This window comes from Notothenia coriiceps, unplaced genomic scaffold, assembly GCF_000735185.1.
Source record: "Notothenia coriiceps isolate Sejong01 unplaced genomic scaffold, NC01 NC01_scaffold00021519, whole genome shotgun sequence".
Lineage (NCBI taxonomy): Eukaryota > Metazoa > Chordata > Actinopteri > Perciformes > Nototheniidae > Notothenia > Notothenia coriiceps.
The window spans coordinates 1-15719 of NW_011354220.1; the positions used below are offsets into that span (position 1 = coordinate 1).

The 15719-nt window shown below is 42.4% G+C and overlaps 1 protein-coding gene across 1 annotated transcript; it reads left to right on the forward strand.

The window, feature by feature from the left end:
• Nucleotides 1–91: 91 nt before the first annotated feature.
• LOC104953315 (PDZ domain-containing protein 2-like) lies at nucleotides 92–15544 on the forward strand (the record flags this gene model as incomplete). Its single annotated transcript, XM_010780233.1, has 14 exons — nucleotides 92–203; nucleotides 303–442; nucleotides 644–698; nucleotides 2790–3018; nucleotides 4085–4202; nucleotides 4389–4521; nucleotides 5876–5960; nucleotides 6117–6220; nucleotides 7174–7339; nucleotides 7791–8671; nucleotides 9083–9227; nucleotides 11035–13576; nucleotides 14803–14876; nucleotides 15278–15544. Coding segments are annotated over 13 exons (4723 nt in total), but the record flags the coding sequence as incomplete, so codon positions are not given.
• Nucleotides 15545–15719: the final 175 nt, after the last annotated feature.

Here is a 15719-nt window from a genome sequence, read left to right on the forward strand (position 1 = left end):
AGAGAGAGTCTGTGTGTGAGAGAGAGAGAGTGTGTGTGCGAGAGAGAGTGTGTGTGTGTGTGTGTGTGTGTGTGTGTGTGTGTGTGTGTAGTTGGGGAACCCAGGGTGACTTTACCACCACGCAGCCGCTACCTGCTGTGAAGGTGAAGCTGTTCACTGAGAGCACAGGAGTGTTGGCTCTGGAGGATAAGGAGCTGGGGAAGGTAAGTGATGACAATCTGTTACTTGTTACATTGGGTGCAACCTTTGTACACTATATATTGTTTAGCATATAAACATTACTATCATCTGTCTGTTTCCAGGTTGTGCTCCGCCCGACTCCAAACAGTCCCAAGCAGTCAGAGCTACACAAGATGACGGTGTCTAAAGGCTGTCCGGACAGCGACCTGAGGATCAAACTGGCCATCCGCATGGACAAACCACAGAACATGAAGCATTGTGGGTAAGTGACAGTGAGATCGTCCTGCTGGTAGTGGTGACATTTCTCTAATATGATGCATATTCTAATTGATCAGATTTACAGGTAGATATATTATACAATTGCCTGTGTTATCATGGTCCTGTACACTCACCAAACACACACACTCTCACAGTGTTTGAGTGTGTGTAGCTTGAACAACCTTTTGTGCACAATCTGAAGCAGGTCTTACCAAAACAGGGATCAAGGTAAAACAATCTCAGACACATTTGATGAAATGGTAAAGCTATTGTTTAAAACTAGATAAAGATTATTATATTATAGAGTCAAAAAACATGTTTCTTGTTTAACACACAGTCACTCAATGATTTACAAGTGGTCATTTTGGGCTGGAATATTCCTTTAATCATCCTTTTGGCTACATAATAGGTGTATTATTTGAGGTACCTGGCCCAAAAGACTCTTGTGGCTGTCAGTCGTCACTGCTTCATTTGCCACTGCAGTGATATCAATGGGACACTCGTTCCACTTTGAACCCGCATAGCATCAGGCGTGTTTGAGTTTACGGGGTACCTGGCGCCTACTTGCAGTGAGGAAGTGAGGAGTCATGTTAACGTGTGCATGGTTTAACCATGTCCTGGATGCAGGAAATAGGCACAGTGCAGTAGGCCAGTACCAGTTTCTTGAAGCGGATATTATCATGTCAAAGCAGTAAAAGGATGTTGTATTTAATGACAGTCATGAAAGCCTGCAGCTACTGTCTCTGCTGGCTCACTCACTGGAATGCTGACTGTGACAGAGCCATTGTTATTGAGAGACTCTCCTCAGTGGTCTGTGCTGGACTTTATTGGAATCTGCACTCTGCAACTGTGTTTCCCTACATCAATGGCACCGTCGTAGTTCGATATCTGAAGCAGTCCTATACATATGTTTGTAATGATTATTTATATTCTTGCATCGCTTCATTGGATTTTCCTTAGCTTCCTTTTGTGCACTGACATTACTTAATGCGAAAATGGCAAACAAATAAAGCCCAGTGAAGCATATTACATTAATAAAGACGTGTCCTTTTGTTTTAATGGAGTTTTGGTTCGTCGGATAAATAAATAAATAAATGATAGTGATACTTATTGTAATGCTTCCTGTTGTCAGTGTTATAATTACTAAAAGAGTCAATGTCGGTAGACAGGTTTTGTCAGTGTTCTGGTAAAAGACTTTCAGAGTCGAGATTAAGTGAACTGCATGTTAGCTGAACACTAACGGTTAAAGAGAAAGGTCACTCTGTATAGAATATACATATTGCATGCCTCATAGCCCTCTATTTCAGCCCTGTTACTAAAGTGCTGATTCTGGTTCCTTAGCTTTAAAAAAAAAAAAAAAGGAAAGAAAGAAACCAGAGCCGAGACAAGAGCTCATGCAGAAGAGAAAATTCTACCAAGATACTCAGCTTATTTCTGAAACAGTATGGAGCTCAAATGCTTTTTCTCTTGTGAGTGAGGACCTTTTTATTTCCTGCTTTTTTACACATACTCTCTCCAGTGCAGTGTTAGCTCAGAGTGTTAGCAATGCTTTCTAATTTAAACAAAAACCATATTACGTCCAAAACAGTCGGTCATTGTTTCTGATACAGCGACGTGTCTGATAGGGCCGTGGGCATAAAGCCAGCCCACATTTCCGTTAACGTCATATCGGCAGCAAATCTGGATCAGCTCCGTTGTTCCCCCGTTTTTAGAGATTTGGGTATGGAGGAAAAGAGAGAGGGTTTTGTTTTCGGACACTTTGTGAGTTCCCTGACACACCAGGGACACATATTTATGTGTAAAAGACATCAAAAAGTGCATTTTGCATAATAGGAGACCTTTAAGTTTGTTGCAAAACCATAATATAGAAATACTTTGTAAAGATAACAAACATACAAGCATCCAAATGTATATACATTTCAAAAAATAAGATGACTCATTCTGCAGTCTGCACTAGAGCCCATTTTAGATTAATATGAAGTTATTGAATTATAATTAATGACTAATCATTAATGTGTTCACTTGAATGTTGCAGCTGTAGGAGAATTAGGTTATTATGTGGCTACACAATTTAACCAAGGGATTAATTAAGTAGGATCTTTTAACAATAAAATACATAATACATTATTTGTTGATTCATTGTTACATTATTATTATGAATCTTATGAAGTAGCAGCAACTGGAAATAAGAAGCTGTTTTGTACAAATTCCTCGATCAGTAATAAAAAAAACACTCTTTTAGTAGATTTTTTGGATCACAACATAATTTTTGAATTTGTCCAAAGCTATATCCAAAGGTAAAGCAAAACATGTTTTTATGTAAACTGAACTTCCTTCATGTTTGTCCACAGCAGCTGAAGAGGGGCGTGGTGACCCTGACCATCCGGACCCGCCTGCGCAGCCCCAGCCTGACGCCCTGCCCCACCCCCACCCTGCTCAGCCGCTCCAGCTCACCCAACTCCACCTCCAACACCAGCGGGGGGGGCACTCCCCTCTCAGCGTTTGAAGAGGCTGAGGGCCACAGGGGCCCTGGGCCTGGACCCAAAGACTGTATCATCATGGAGGTCACTCTTAATAAAGGTTGGCTGGCATGACAGAGAACCAGCTGAGAGAAATTCAGACTCAGATATAACCCTTTATTTCACTTTCTGTCTGGAGATTACATTACACTTTATTTGATCCAAAGCAGCTTACAAAAAGTGCTCAACTCTGAAGATACAAACTCAGAATAGTAAGAATTCTGCACGCTAATGAACTTGTTGGTTGTAGACTGTAAGTGCTACATACAGAAATAAGAGGTTTTTTATATTAGCCGAGGTGCAGTGGAAACACATGAGTTTCTACTGTGCTGACGTCAATGGGGAGCTTATTTCAACGTTGGTATGTGTTCATACCAATGGGGGTATGTGTTCATACCAATGAACACATACCACATTGTTCTGTGGTATGAACACTTGTCATCTCACCTAGGCGTGAGATGACAAGAGCCTGGACCAGAACCCGCGCTGAGTCGGGCAGCAGAGGTGCAGATGTTTTAGAAAGGTCATGGATAGGAAAGTCCTTCCCTGGAATGAAAGGCACTTCCACAAGGCCCAGAGATTCATGCAGCCAGCTGTGTTTCAGACCGGGGAAAGATAGAACTAGTTGCATATCATCTGCGTGGCTGTGGTAGGAGAAACCATGAACGAATGGAGGAGAGAGCTGCTGTACAGAGAAAAAGATGCAAACATCAAATCAGTCACAGAAGGAAGATCTCCCACACCAAACTATGAAATTATTTTTTTACAAGGCTTTGTTATGTTCATAGGCATCATTTATACCACTTTGCATGAGGATGATTTGTTAAAAACGTTCTGAAAATAGCGTGCACAAAGAATTGTACACTTTGAGACTTTTTGTTCATTGGCATAGTGTCCAATCTGGAGGACTGTTCTTACTTTCTGAGTGTATTCATGGTAACCCAAGTGATGCAGTTTGGATCTGCAACACCTTTAATATTAGTAATAATTGAATAGAGAATAGAATAGCAATTGTTGCTCCAACTTTGCAGCAGCGTAGCATAGTTGCTGCACTTGTTGTCAAAAAGTATTGTAAGCATATATGGTGTATGTTGACTGCTTTTCTCTTCTGGATCATGATGTTTCAGAGCCTGCTGTTGGTCTCGGGATTGGAGTTTGCTGTCTGACCCTGGAGAACTCTTCTCCTGGCATCTACATCCACAATCTGGCTCTGGGTTCTGTGGCCAAGATGGACAGCAGGCTCAGGTTAAAGCTACTGAGTCATCTTTGAATTGCAAACTAATTTACAGATGCAGCTGAAGTTTATGTGGAATTGCTTTGATGCAAAGATACCAAACATCATACGAGTTACTGATCATGAATGATGTGCGTACTGTATGTGTGCACTGAGGCTGCGGCTGTAAAGGGAAGTGTGTGTGCTCCTCTGTGCAGCCGTGGAGATCAGATCCTGGAGGTAGACTCGGTCAGTCTGCGGCACGCTGCTCTCAGCGAGGCCTACGCCATCCTCAGTGAGTGTGGCCCCGGACTTGTCAGTCTCATCATCAGCAGGCACCCCAACCCCAAGGTGAGAGGATGCATGTTTCTATTTATACAGACACCAGAGGTGGAAAAGTTCTCAGATCTTATACTTAAGTCAAATTAAATGTACTAGAGCAGGGATGGGCAAATTGCCCACCTCCTCTTTTTGCGGCCCTCAGATTAATTTATAAACAACGTAATTAATAATAAAAAATAAAAGTACTGATACCGTCCACTACACTCCTAGTTACGTCGCGAGCTGCGTACATGATTTCAAATACCGCGAAATAATCTGTGACGTATTTGTGTGTATTGTGTTTGTTTCCCGGGGAAATACTCACAAGAAACACCGGCTGTTGTTGTGCCTGCTGTGACGTTAAGTTGCCGCTTGTAATTATGCCTTTAAAAGCTTCAAAGTTGTGCTTATCATCTGAATTTGGCAAAACAAGTTTAATATTCTAAAAACCAAGACTTTGTTTATTTGAAATCAGATGAAAACAAACTGTCACAGACCCTTCCGTGTTATATGATTACTATACGCTTTTCATTCAGAATTTCAGTGGGAGGGAGGGGGAGCGGCGCTGAGGAACAGCAGAGTGCGGGTTGACAGGTGTCTGTGTTGACATTCCCCTTATTGTGCGTCAGCAGAGACAGGCTAAAAGTGTCTTAGCTAGGTTCAAGTTAGACAACTAATGTCTGGGTAGTGTTCATGACTTCATGTTTATGTCATCTCAATGGTTAATCTCAATGCACACACATTTTCCGTGCATTCCAATAGTTTAAAATAGTTTTATTCCACTGTTAAATAACCTGTTCAATACAAACATGCCACTTGTAAACATTAAATAACATTTCTGTGAACTGATATTTGTTTAGTGAGCTTATTAGAGGGTGTTCCGTGAAAGATTGTAAAATGTCAATGAAAATGTCAGACTTAGTATATTTGTTAATAATTACATACAATACATGGAATTTGTGTTTGTTCCAAGTGAATCTACGGCCCCCTGGTGGCCAGTACATCAATTATGTGGAATGTTAAAAAACAAACCAGTGCACTTCATTTCCAGCAGAAGGAAAGCCATTGTCAAGTCCTGTGACTGACTTTTAATCGAGGTCAGGTCCGGATTAAGTGGAGCGTGGGAGTGGTTCCTTTTGAAGATAATTGATTCGACAAAATTCTAATTTTGGTCAGACCATTTTATTTCAGTTTCTCCTTGTAAAAAATTAAAGCAGAGCTCACTTTCACATGACTACATGTTTCTTACATGCTAAATTTGCTTTATACACACACATACGTATAAATTACATACATTTGTATTTATCCTTCCATATGGTGGCATCGTCGCTGTATTCATTAGTGTCGTACAGTTGTTATAAAGCCTTCTGTTGCCTTTCCTCAGGTATCAGAGCAGGAGATGGATCAGATGATAGCCCGATCCACAAACAGGGACAAAATGAAAAAGAGACCCTCATCTCAGTCTCAAGGTCTGATATCTCTTCACCTGCATTTACGTTTGTCCTTTCTCTTCTTTGATTTACTCGTCGGTGTTACAATACGAGCGAGAGTTCAGCAGCACGCCTCCGATGGGCTCAGGGTTGCTGTTCTAATCTGGGTGTAACGGTCCCTCCTATCGTCTGCAGGTCCTTCCTGTAAGAGCCCCAGCCCCACGCTGAAGGAGCGACAGGGGGACGGCTCCCCGGCCCTCAGCTGGACCATGAAGAGGTTCCTGGAGCCTGCCAGCAGAGTACGCTTTTATTTACCCTCCTGTCGTATTCGGGACAAATCTGACCCATTTACTACTTTCATCAATCATAAATATTGTGTTTAACAGTTGATTGCTTAAAGGTCTTATGATATCCTCCACAGTAGGCATTTGAAAATATATAACTGTTGATCCCCATTTTCTTAGAATGTTGACTGGTTTAGTCAACTTTGTAACATCTATGGTGTTCCTGGTCAGAAATGACAGCATAAGGAAATGAATGAAATTATCAAAACATCTACATTAAGTAAAGGGGACCTATCATGCAAAATGCACTTTTGTACGTCTTTTATACATGAATATGTGTCCCCGGTGTTCCAGGGAACTCACCAAGTGTCAGAAAGCACAACCCTCTCTATTTTCCTCTATACCCAAATCTCTAATGAAGTGGCTGCAACGGATCTGATATAGACTGATCCAGATTTGAACACTTCTATGACGTCACAGAAGTTGTGCTACGGCTATTGGGCCAACTCCACCAATCAGGAGGAGACAGCCACGGACATTGCCGTTCGAAAACGCTGGAGACGCTGTAGTACATATGCCAGGCCTGTAGATAGTGCTGTTCTCACAGAATCAGCCCATGAAAAGACAGTGTTAAATTGAGCAAAATGAGGAATGGCTAAAATGCATGATCTGTTTGGTATTTTGAAAAATAAAAAGTATAAATATGCCTTATATAAGTATGGTCCTACACTATATTATTCAAAAATAGCATGATAGGTCCACTTTAAGTAAATGCATTTGATGTTTCTATTAAATCCCAGGTGAATGCTATGTTTCTATCTCTTTCACACCAACATCAGTGAAATGGAGTAAAACCGATACACACACTATTTGTACAAATAGCAAAAAGTACTTTTGAATATATTCAGTTCGTAATGTCGATCTCCCTTTTCCTTTATATGTCCTTCTCTTGTGCTGACCCTGTGCAGCAGGGCTCTCTCAGCTCAGAGACAGAGTTGTCTCAGTACTTCTCCCAGGACGCCTCCAGCCACTCCTTCCTTTCTGAGTCCGTGCTGACGGCCTCCAACAGTGAGGAGGCGCTCCACCAGCCGAGCTGCAGCACCTCCCTGGAGGACAACTCTTCCCGGCGTCATGGTACAGTCCCCAGTTCATTATAATATCTAGTTTTCTCTCATGCAGCAGTCAACTTTGACATTGTTCCCCCTGATTGAGCAGATATGACAGCTCTTTACAGAGGTTATCACAAACAGTTTCTCAAAATGTGAACATAAAAATGACGTGTTGCTATAGAAACGCCTGTTGTTTACTGCGGTTCCTTATAGATAGAGAGAGAGAAACAAAGACTTATATTCAGAGGAGTATCCAAACATTATAAAATATACCGAATACATTTGAATACTCTCCAATATACCAATCTACTGAACATATAGACATAGTGTGCTATATTAAAAATGTGTACAGTAGATTTAATTGATACTTTATGAAACCATGTTGTCTGTTTTTATTTGGAAATGAAACGATTGGTTCATTTCTGTTGATATCATTAGCTGCATCTTATTCTAAGCATTCACCCTCTCTCTAACAGAAGTGGAGAGTGTGTCCCCCGCTCCTCTGAACCACCATGTGGAGGGTGTGTGTCAGCCCATCTCTGTCTCCAGCCCCACCTCAGTGCGAAGCCCACTCCTCCGTCAGCGGCGGGTCATGTGCTTTGAGGATGTGCTCAGTGATGAAGAGGACTCCATCACCACGAGGAGCACTGCGCTCTTCCACAGGACAACAAGATCTGTTCCCTTCAGTGAAGCCGAGGCATCTGACATCTCCAAATGCGATTCAGCAGTTTTAATTGCTGCATCATCGTTGGATATAAATGGAAATAGTGAGGATGATGGGGGTCTGCAGAGGTGTGGAAGCCTCGAGGTGACCACTCCTCTCTGTGGCAGTTTCTCACAGTGTGAGGAAGCTCTCACCAATAAGTCTGAGTCTCCTGGTCCCGAGCCACCCCTCATGCTTATCTGCAAAGCAGGGGGGTCAATCTGTACGCTTACTAATTTGACCATCAATAGTGAGAACTACACAAACCCAGACGATGTACAGCTGGAGTCAAAGCGCTCCCCCAAGCTCGAGCATAAAGCCATCACACGAGTCAAGAGTATGATGAGCATCGAAGCACCCAGCCCGCCCCAGCAGCAGAGGTCTAAAGCTGATGAGCCCCCCCCAGGTATAGCACCCGCCCAGTCCCCTTCTTCTGCCCCACTGGGGGCCAGAAACCCCAAGACTGCTGGTGGGCTGGTCCCCCATCAGCACTGTAAGAAGGGAGATGCCGGCGAGCTGGTGGGTGTTTGTACCATCGACACGGTCAGCCTGAGGAGGAGCGAGGACGAGTCCTTCGGTCTGGACCTGGAGATCATGTCCTCCCCTCTGAAGGTTCTTATTGCTGGGCTGAAGCCTGGGGGGGCCGCAGAGAGGGTACGTCTGAGTGGGTTAATCTTCATATAGGTCCAATTTACTGTATATATAGATCAGATCATATACTGTATGCAATAGCACACACAGCATGTGTGATAACTTTTGACAAAGTAATTAACAGTAAATAAAGCCTGACAACACAGCATATTTTGTTTGCTGTATACTTTGAAAAGAGGGAAGTATTATTTTGTTTTTATAAACCTTACTAGCATAAACTTCAACATAAGTTTACGGAGCTATAAAGTGTCCGTGCATCTTGTTGTCTTCATGCTTTTTACTCTCACTCATGAGAGAACAGCACAACCAGACATGAGATTGGATTTTAAAATAAAATTGATTACAATGAAACAATAACCATGTAAAGGCTACTCTTACATACTTTCAATCTCTTTCCTTTAATCCTACATCCAGGAATCTACAGGCAAGCTGTGTCCTGGAGATGAGATTGTCTCATTTGGAGAGAAACTGGTGCGCTCCTCCACTTACGAGGAACTCTGTGAGCTCATGCACAACCTTCCAGTTACCCTGTCTTTGGAAATTAAGAGACCGGTTTCAGGTAAGAACTTGATTCTGATCTTTTTAAGTAGCAGCGTTCCTGATGTGGGGGAAGTCTATCAAATCTGGCTAAAGTATGCAATGCAGCGTCATGTGGTCTGCTAGTGTACTGGTACATTGTCTCATACAGCTTTCTCAATAAACATGATTTTAGATGAATCGTTTTAAACGCTCATCACTCGAAAGTGGAAAGTGATCTCAGGGGCCAAGCCTGCCGCCTCAGTGGAGATTGTGTTGTACTCAGGGATAAGTGAGTGTAGCCAATGGATGGATGACATGAATTTTAATATTTTTGGTCTGCTCCATCAACACTCTAAATCATTTGACTCAGAAACCAGATGCAGCAAAAATGCTAACATCACACTCTCCATCCATGGCTTGTATGCTACATTGCAAGCATGTTTGCTCAGCCTGCCAGCTGCTGTCAATCACACCAGGACTCTGCCACGCCCCTCCCCCTGGTGAAAGGAAAAGCAGCATTTCAAGACCTGAAGTGTTAACAATCTGCTGACCAGGGGATGAGCTAAATTGATTTCACTTTAAATACATCTGTGCAGAGAAAATCGTATTATTTTCATCAATGTTGTTTTCCCTGCACCTGCATGTGATGTGGTGTATATTTGTATGCATTATATTTGTATTACGCTTCATTTTTGCAAGCTTTTAGCACCAGAATGCTGCTCAGTTTGCTTTGAATAGAGCGCCATTTCTTTCCCTCTTATGCCGACCTAAGATTTAGGATCAACCCTCCCTCACTTACTCCCCCAAAGCAACCTGCCAGCTCCCGGCTTTCTATCAATGGTGACTATCATATACACAATTTTACCTTTAGGTAACAGTACCATATCTACCCTCTAGTTGAACTCCTTGTATGCTATCTATTTGTAGTTTTATAGTAAAGTAGTGTGAATCTTAATTTAGCTTAGAATAGACATTGCTGTGGAGAGTTGTATCACATTACTCTTCGGGGTGCAGATTTAGAATCAAATATTTTTGTAAACATTTTCAACATCCATCAATTAATTACAGAAGTTTGGGATTCTTGTCGAAGGCTTTTATTTCATTTAATAGAAATCAAATATTTGATCAAAGAAATGTATCAATCCTCTGAGAAACTTTTTGAGTCTCTATTTTTGCTAAATGTTTTTCCTTTACTCTCCTGCACTGAAATACTGAAAACGTTGACTTTAATTAAATGTATTATGTCATCAGATTTCACATAACTGTATTAGGTTCAACTTAATATTATTGCTTTCAATTAACTTAATACAGTTATGTGAAATCTGTTGACATAATAGATTGGATTAAAGCCAACGTCTCAGTTTGTTCAGTGTAAGCATCTTTCAAAACATGATGTGTTATGTAAGAAAAAGCACCAGAAGAACTACATCCACAGCAATGTCTCTAGTATTCTAAATGTTCTGAACTAATTATTGAATACATTTCTCTCTCCTAACCATAGACATTAACTGCACCATTTGGTCTTTGCTGACGTAATATAACACCTCTGATGCAACGTAGTATAGTATGTAGTGACTGTGTTCTATACGTCTTAGCTTGAATACATCGCTAGGTAAGAGAAACATGGTGTGCCAAAGATTTCATACAACTAGAAATGTCCCAACTGTAAGTTGAATTGTGTTTGTTATTGCTCTGGTTTAGAAATATGAATCTGTATAGAGGTCAGGGCCAGTTTTTGTGTGTGTGCGTTTCCAAAAATGCGCAATCCATTTACCATTTCAGAAAAACCTTAATATCGAAAACGTTTACTCACTGTCATTAAGTCCTTATTTTACTTCTGGTCCCAGCTGTAGGTCGCCTTTCCAGTTTGATGATGTCATCAGGGAGCAGTGATGGAGGCCCGACTCTGTACCCAGCCAGATGTGTTCAGAGAACATCTGGCAAAGGACAAGCATTAAGTGAACATTCAGGGAATTCCAACCACACAGCCCAAACTGACCATGACGTTCAAATACCCATCACCAATATCGATGACATTTTATCAGAAGTGAGCCCCCGCAGTGATACACACAACAAATTCCCCTACATAACATCACCTGATGAGCCTGTATCCTGCTGTTCAGGCCCACAGACAGTCACCCTGTCACAGGAAGCCATCATTCAGCTCCCCCAGGACTGTTGCATCTTAGAAGCAGGAAGTGGACAAGGTGCCATGCCTCCTGTGGAGACAACACATGAGAACCACCTATCTCACCTGGAACCACCTGAGGCTGGTTCTAAGCATATGTACCCCACAGGAGATGACAGTGATTCGTCCACCACTGACGACAGTGTAATGGTCAGTAAGATGGCCGACAGTAGTGGGAGTCTTCTGGAGCCCTCCTCAGATGAGGAAGAAGTGGAGTTGTTTTCATTCAATGCCCAGCAACCTGCTTCTGATGGACTCTGTAATGTAAGCCTGTCACCAAAGTGGTCTCCAACTTCTCAGCATGCCAGCCGTCCAAATACAAACCTGGATCAGACCCTTGATGTGCAGCAGGGCTCTGCTGATGTCTCTCTGGCAGACAAAGACAACTCAGGCCAGTCCTCACAGCTCTCTCAGCTGTTAGGGGCCTCCTCTACACAGCCACCATGCCAACCATTCAACCGTACTCCTACAGAGTGCCATATCAGAGGTGCCACTGAACCTTGTGACAAAGTTCAAGCAGGTGTGGCATCCAGTCCAGGGACACTCAGCACTTACAGCTGCCCCCCCCCAGCAGATAACCACAGTGACATTCAGGGAACCGTCGAACACTTGCATCCAGATGCCTTGCTGACCTCGGTTTTATTTAAACATTTAAATACACAAACACCACATTTACCTTCAATTGAATTGGAGACCTCAGGTTCATGCAGATCAAATAAAACTGTGCCAGCATCAATGACAAACAAAGAAAAGCTGTTTGAGTGTAAAACATACCCTCATGCTATGTCTGTACTTAAAAACACCTCTGGGCTTAAAGGCTTTGATAGTTCAGACCCCCCCATGTGCAGTAGTAACTTTAAAACTCAAATCAGAGCAAGCACTAGTGCTCCCAAATTGAAAGGCCTTAGTATTAAGAGCAAAATCAAACCACAGGAGGAGCCTCTACAAAAAACTACCAAGAGCGAAAGTCCAGCTCCCTTAAACCACTCAAAATTACAACCAGCAACATCCATATCCAGCTCTTTAAAGACATATACCCAGTCTGATAAATACAGCTGCCATGATTTGCCCAAAGTAATGGACAGAGGGCAAGTTACAGCTGGGTCTTCAGGTAGCTCACTGCACCCTGAAGAGCTGGCTATAGAGAAGGACCTCCATTCAGGCTCCAAAGCACCCATCCAAACACCCCCTCCTGCCACTCAGAGAACGTTTATTGAAGTTCGACTGTCTCCCATATCTGGTTCATCAGCACCAGTTGTAGCAGACCATGAAACAGTGAACCCAGAAGACTCTCAACACTCTCGACACAGAGATGCCAGATCAGCCGCCATGCTTCCTCCTGCCAACTCCACAGTAGACAAAACAAGCGGCATGGTCAGTGACACTGTGTTGAATTCACTTTGTTCTACTAAAGAAACATGTAATGGATCAAAACCCATTGCTATAGGGGAGTTGACTGAGAGCTTAAAGTCATCCAGACTGTCCATAAAGACGCCAGAGAGGGGAAGTCTCTCCACAGAGGCTGCCATGTCTGCAGACTTCAACCCCTTCTCTGTCCGACATAAGATAAAGTCCTTTGAAAACCTGGCTAACTTTGACAGGCCGGCGGCTAAAAGCACTGACATTCAGTCCTACGCATATAGAGCCTCTCTTAACCAAAGGATTGCTGGTTATATGGGCGTGGTTAATTCTATTGGCTGTCGGGCACGTCAAAGGAGTTTAAGTCCTTACGTGGAGAATCTTATTCCTACCACACCCTTCTCACCTTTTCTTGGTAAATCTCCATCTAATATTACATTAATAAATATTAAGCTTCCATATTCGAGCCGTAACACAGCCTCCCTGTCAGAAGACAACCCTGATGCTCAAGTTCAAGATAGGGCTGCTCCACACACTCCTCAGGTTCTGCGCAGGAAACACGGCAAGCTCCCCCGCAGCAGAGTGCGGCAGCTCAGGGCTCTCAGTATGCCCGAACTGGAAAAACTGAGCACAGAGGACTTTACCAGAGGCCATGGTGAAGACGGAGATACACTTGAGCCTGGCAGCTATCCCAATATTCCTACGATAGCAACCGAGAGCTCTCCACCTGCTGCAACCCTGACAGAAGCAGAGGTGACCAGGGGGAGCAGGACTGATCCGGGATCCCATGAAGAGATCCCTGGAGCAGGCACAGAGACACAGCCGCCCAGCTGGTCCATCAGGTGAGGAGGTCATTATATTCATGGACTGTACACAAAGCACATTGTAGCCATTAGTGTATAAATGAATGTTGACTGTGGTGCCCCCAGAGGTTGTATCCAGACACTGCAGCAGAATGCTTTAAAGAAACGTTGCTATCAGAAACATTGCGCGACATGTTTTGGACGTAATATGGTCTTTTTTTACATTAGCAAGCATCGCTAACACTCAGAACTAACGCTGTACTGGAGAGAATATGTGTAAAAAAGCAGGAAATAAAAAAAGGAACTCACCTTGTGCTAAACCGGCAAGAGAAAAAACATTTGAGCTCCATACTGTTTCAGAAATAATCCTTGAAGTGGTTTGGAACATGATATGGTGTTTAATCACGGCAGCATTTAGCTGACAATCTGCAGGCAGAGAGTAGACCCAAGCCCCCAGGAAGTGCGCCGGACTCAGATGAAAATATTCGTGCTGGCCAAACGGCGGTACTACACTTCCGTTTGGTTGCCAGGCCCGGAAACACTTTTTCCCATTGACTTACATGGGGAAAGAATGGTCTGTAAATCGTTGGATAATTTTTTTTAAACTAAATAAACTACCCAGTATGAACACTATATAGCCCTTATTAAAAACATTCGTTCTTCAAGTTGTAAAAATGTGCTAATAACGTTATTCTGAGAGTTATTTCCCTCTGCATTATGAACGCGCATCTAACCCACGGGACCGCGCCGCCGCCCGGCACGTGTCACATCACATGAATCAACAACTTTGACAGTTTGCTCCAAAAGGTAAGAGACGGAAACATATTGATTTTGTAACCTGCCTCCTTAATGTCTGTATTTAATGTAACATGTTCTCATATAAAATAGTAAAATAAGCCAAACTACTCAACAGCAACCGCTACTGTGGCTAAGCTAATGTTGGGTGTTTGCTCAGTAGTTTTCCATACTTTTCATCGTTAACCAAAATGCTAGAAATGTATGCATGCCAGCAGTTCTGCAATGTTAACTCTGTATGCATTTGCTAACTTTCTAGAAACCAGACTTTGAATTTATAATTATTATTTATTTTTTATTTAAAATCTATAAATGTGAGATGAAAAAACTAAAAATGACATATCTTTGTCACAACAAATGTCCAATGCAATGTCCCTACCATTGTAAACGACGATGCATACAGAATCTTCAAGAACACATATTATTTTTAAAGAGGCGTGAAGAGCTAATCATTTGTACTTTATTTATAGATGGCAAAAATAGCCGGATCAACATCCAATCCAATCCTGAAGGAGAGTGGGCAGCCCGCCAATACTTGGACAAGGTGCTGTATAGTTCTTAAAAGCATTTGTATTCATTTTGTTTCAGTAATTTGTTGATTGCATACCCTTTAATTTCATATGTACCTTATTTTTACATCTGATAAGTGAAATCAGTTGATTGTGACCTTATCACAAAAAGTCAGTGACTTAATACATCCTGCTTCGTAATAATGCATGCAATCGTCATGAGTCATGCATTCATTAATGTAATATTAATATATAATCTTAATCCTTATAAAGTTTCATCATGATTCTATATACAATTATAGAGTTATATGTAATATAATATAAACATTAAACTTGTGTAGTCTTCGTAAAACAATATGACAACTCGCCTTTTTCTAAAAGATGATCACCAGTAACCACTTTTTTTTCCTTTTTCAATATATTTTATTCTATCTAGGTCCCAATGTGTGGATAATAGGGAGCAGCTACGTTCGACGTGGGGAAGAAAGAGCCAGACACAGCATGGGAAGCAACCTGGGTCTCAATTGCCGTGTGTGGTGGTTTGGCAAGGGTGGTCTGAGGTGGAGGAACCTTCTTCCCTTTTTCTATCAGTCCTTGAGAGGAAGAACAGTCCCGGATGTCCTGCTCATCCACTGTGGCGGCAACGACCTTGGCAACATCAAAGGTGTGGAGCTTGTCACAGCGATGAAGCAGGACCTGCTTTCCCTCAGTGACAACTTCTCAGAGATGAAGATAATTATATCTTCTATCAATGAGAGATGTCACTGGAGGAAAGCCAATCCGGGAAAGCTGAACAAGGCCAGAATGTGGGTGAACAGAGAGATGGTTACATTTGTTAGTGGTTTGGGTGGAGAGAGTGTAAGGCATCCTTGCATTAA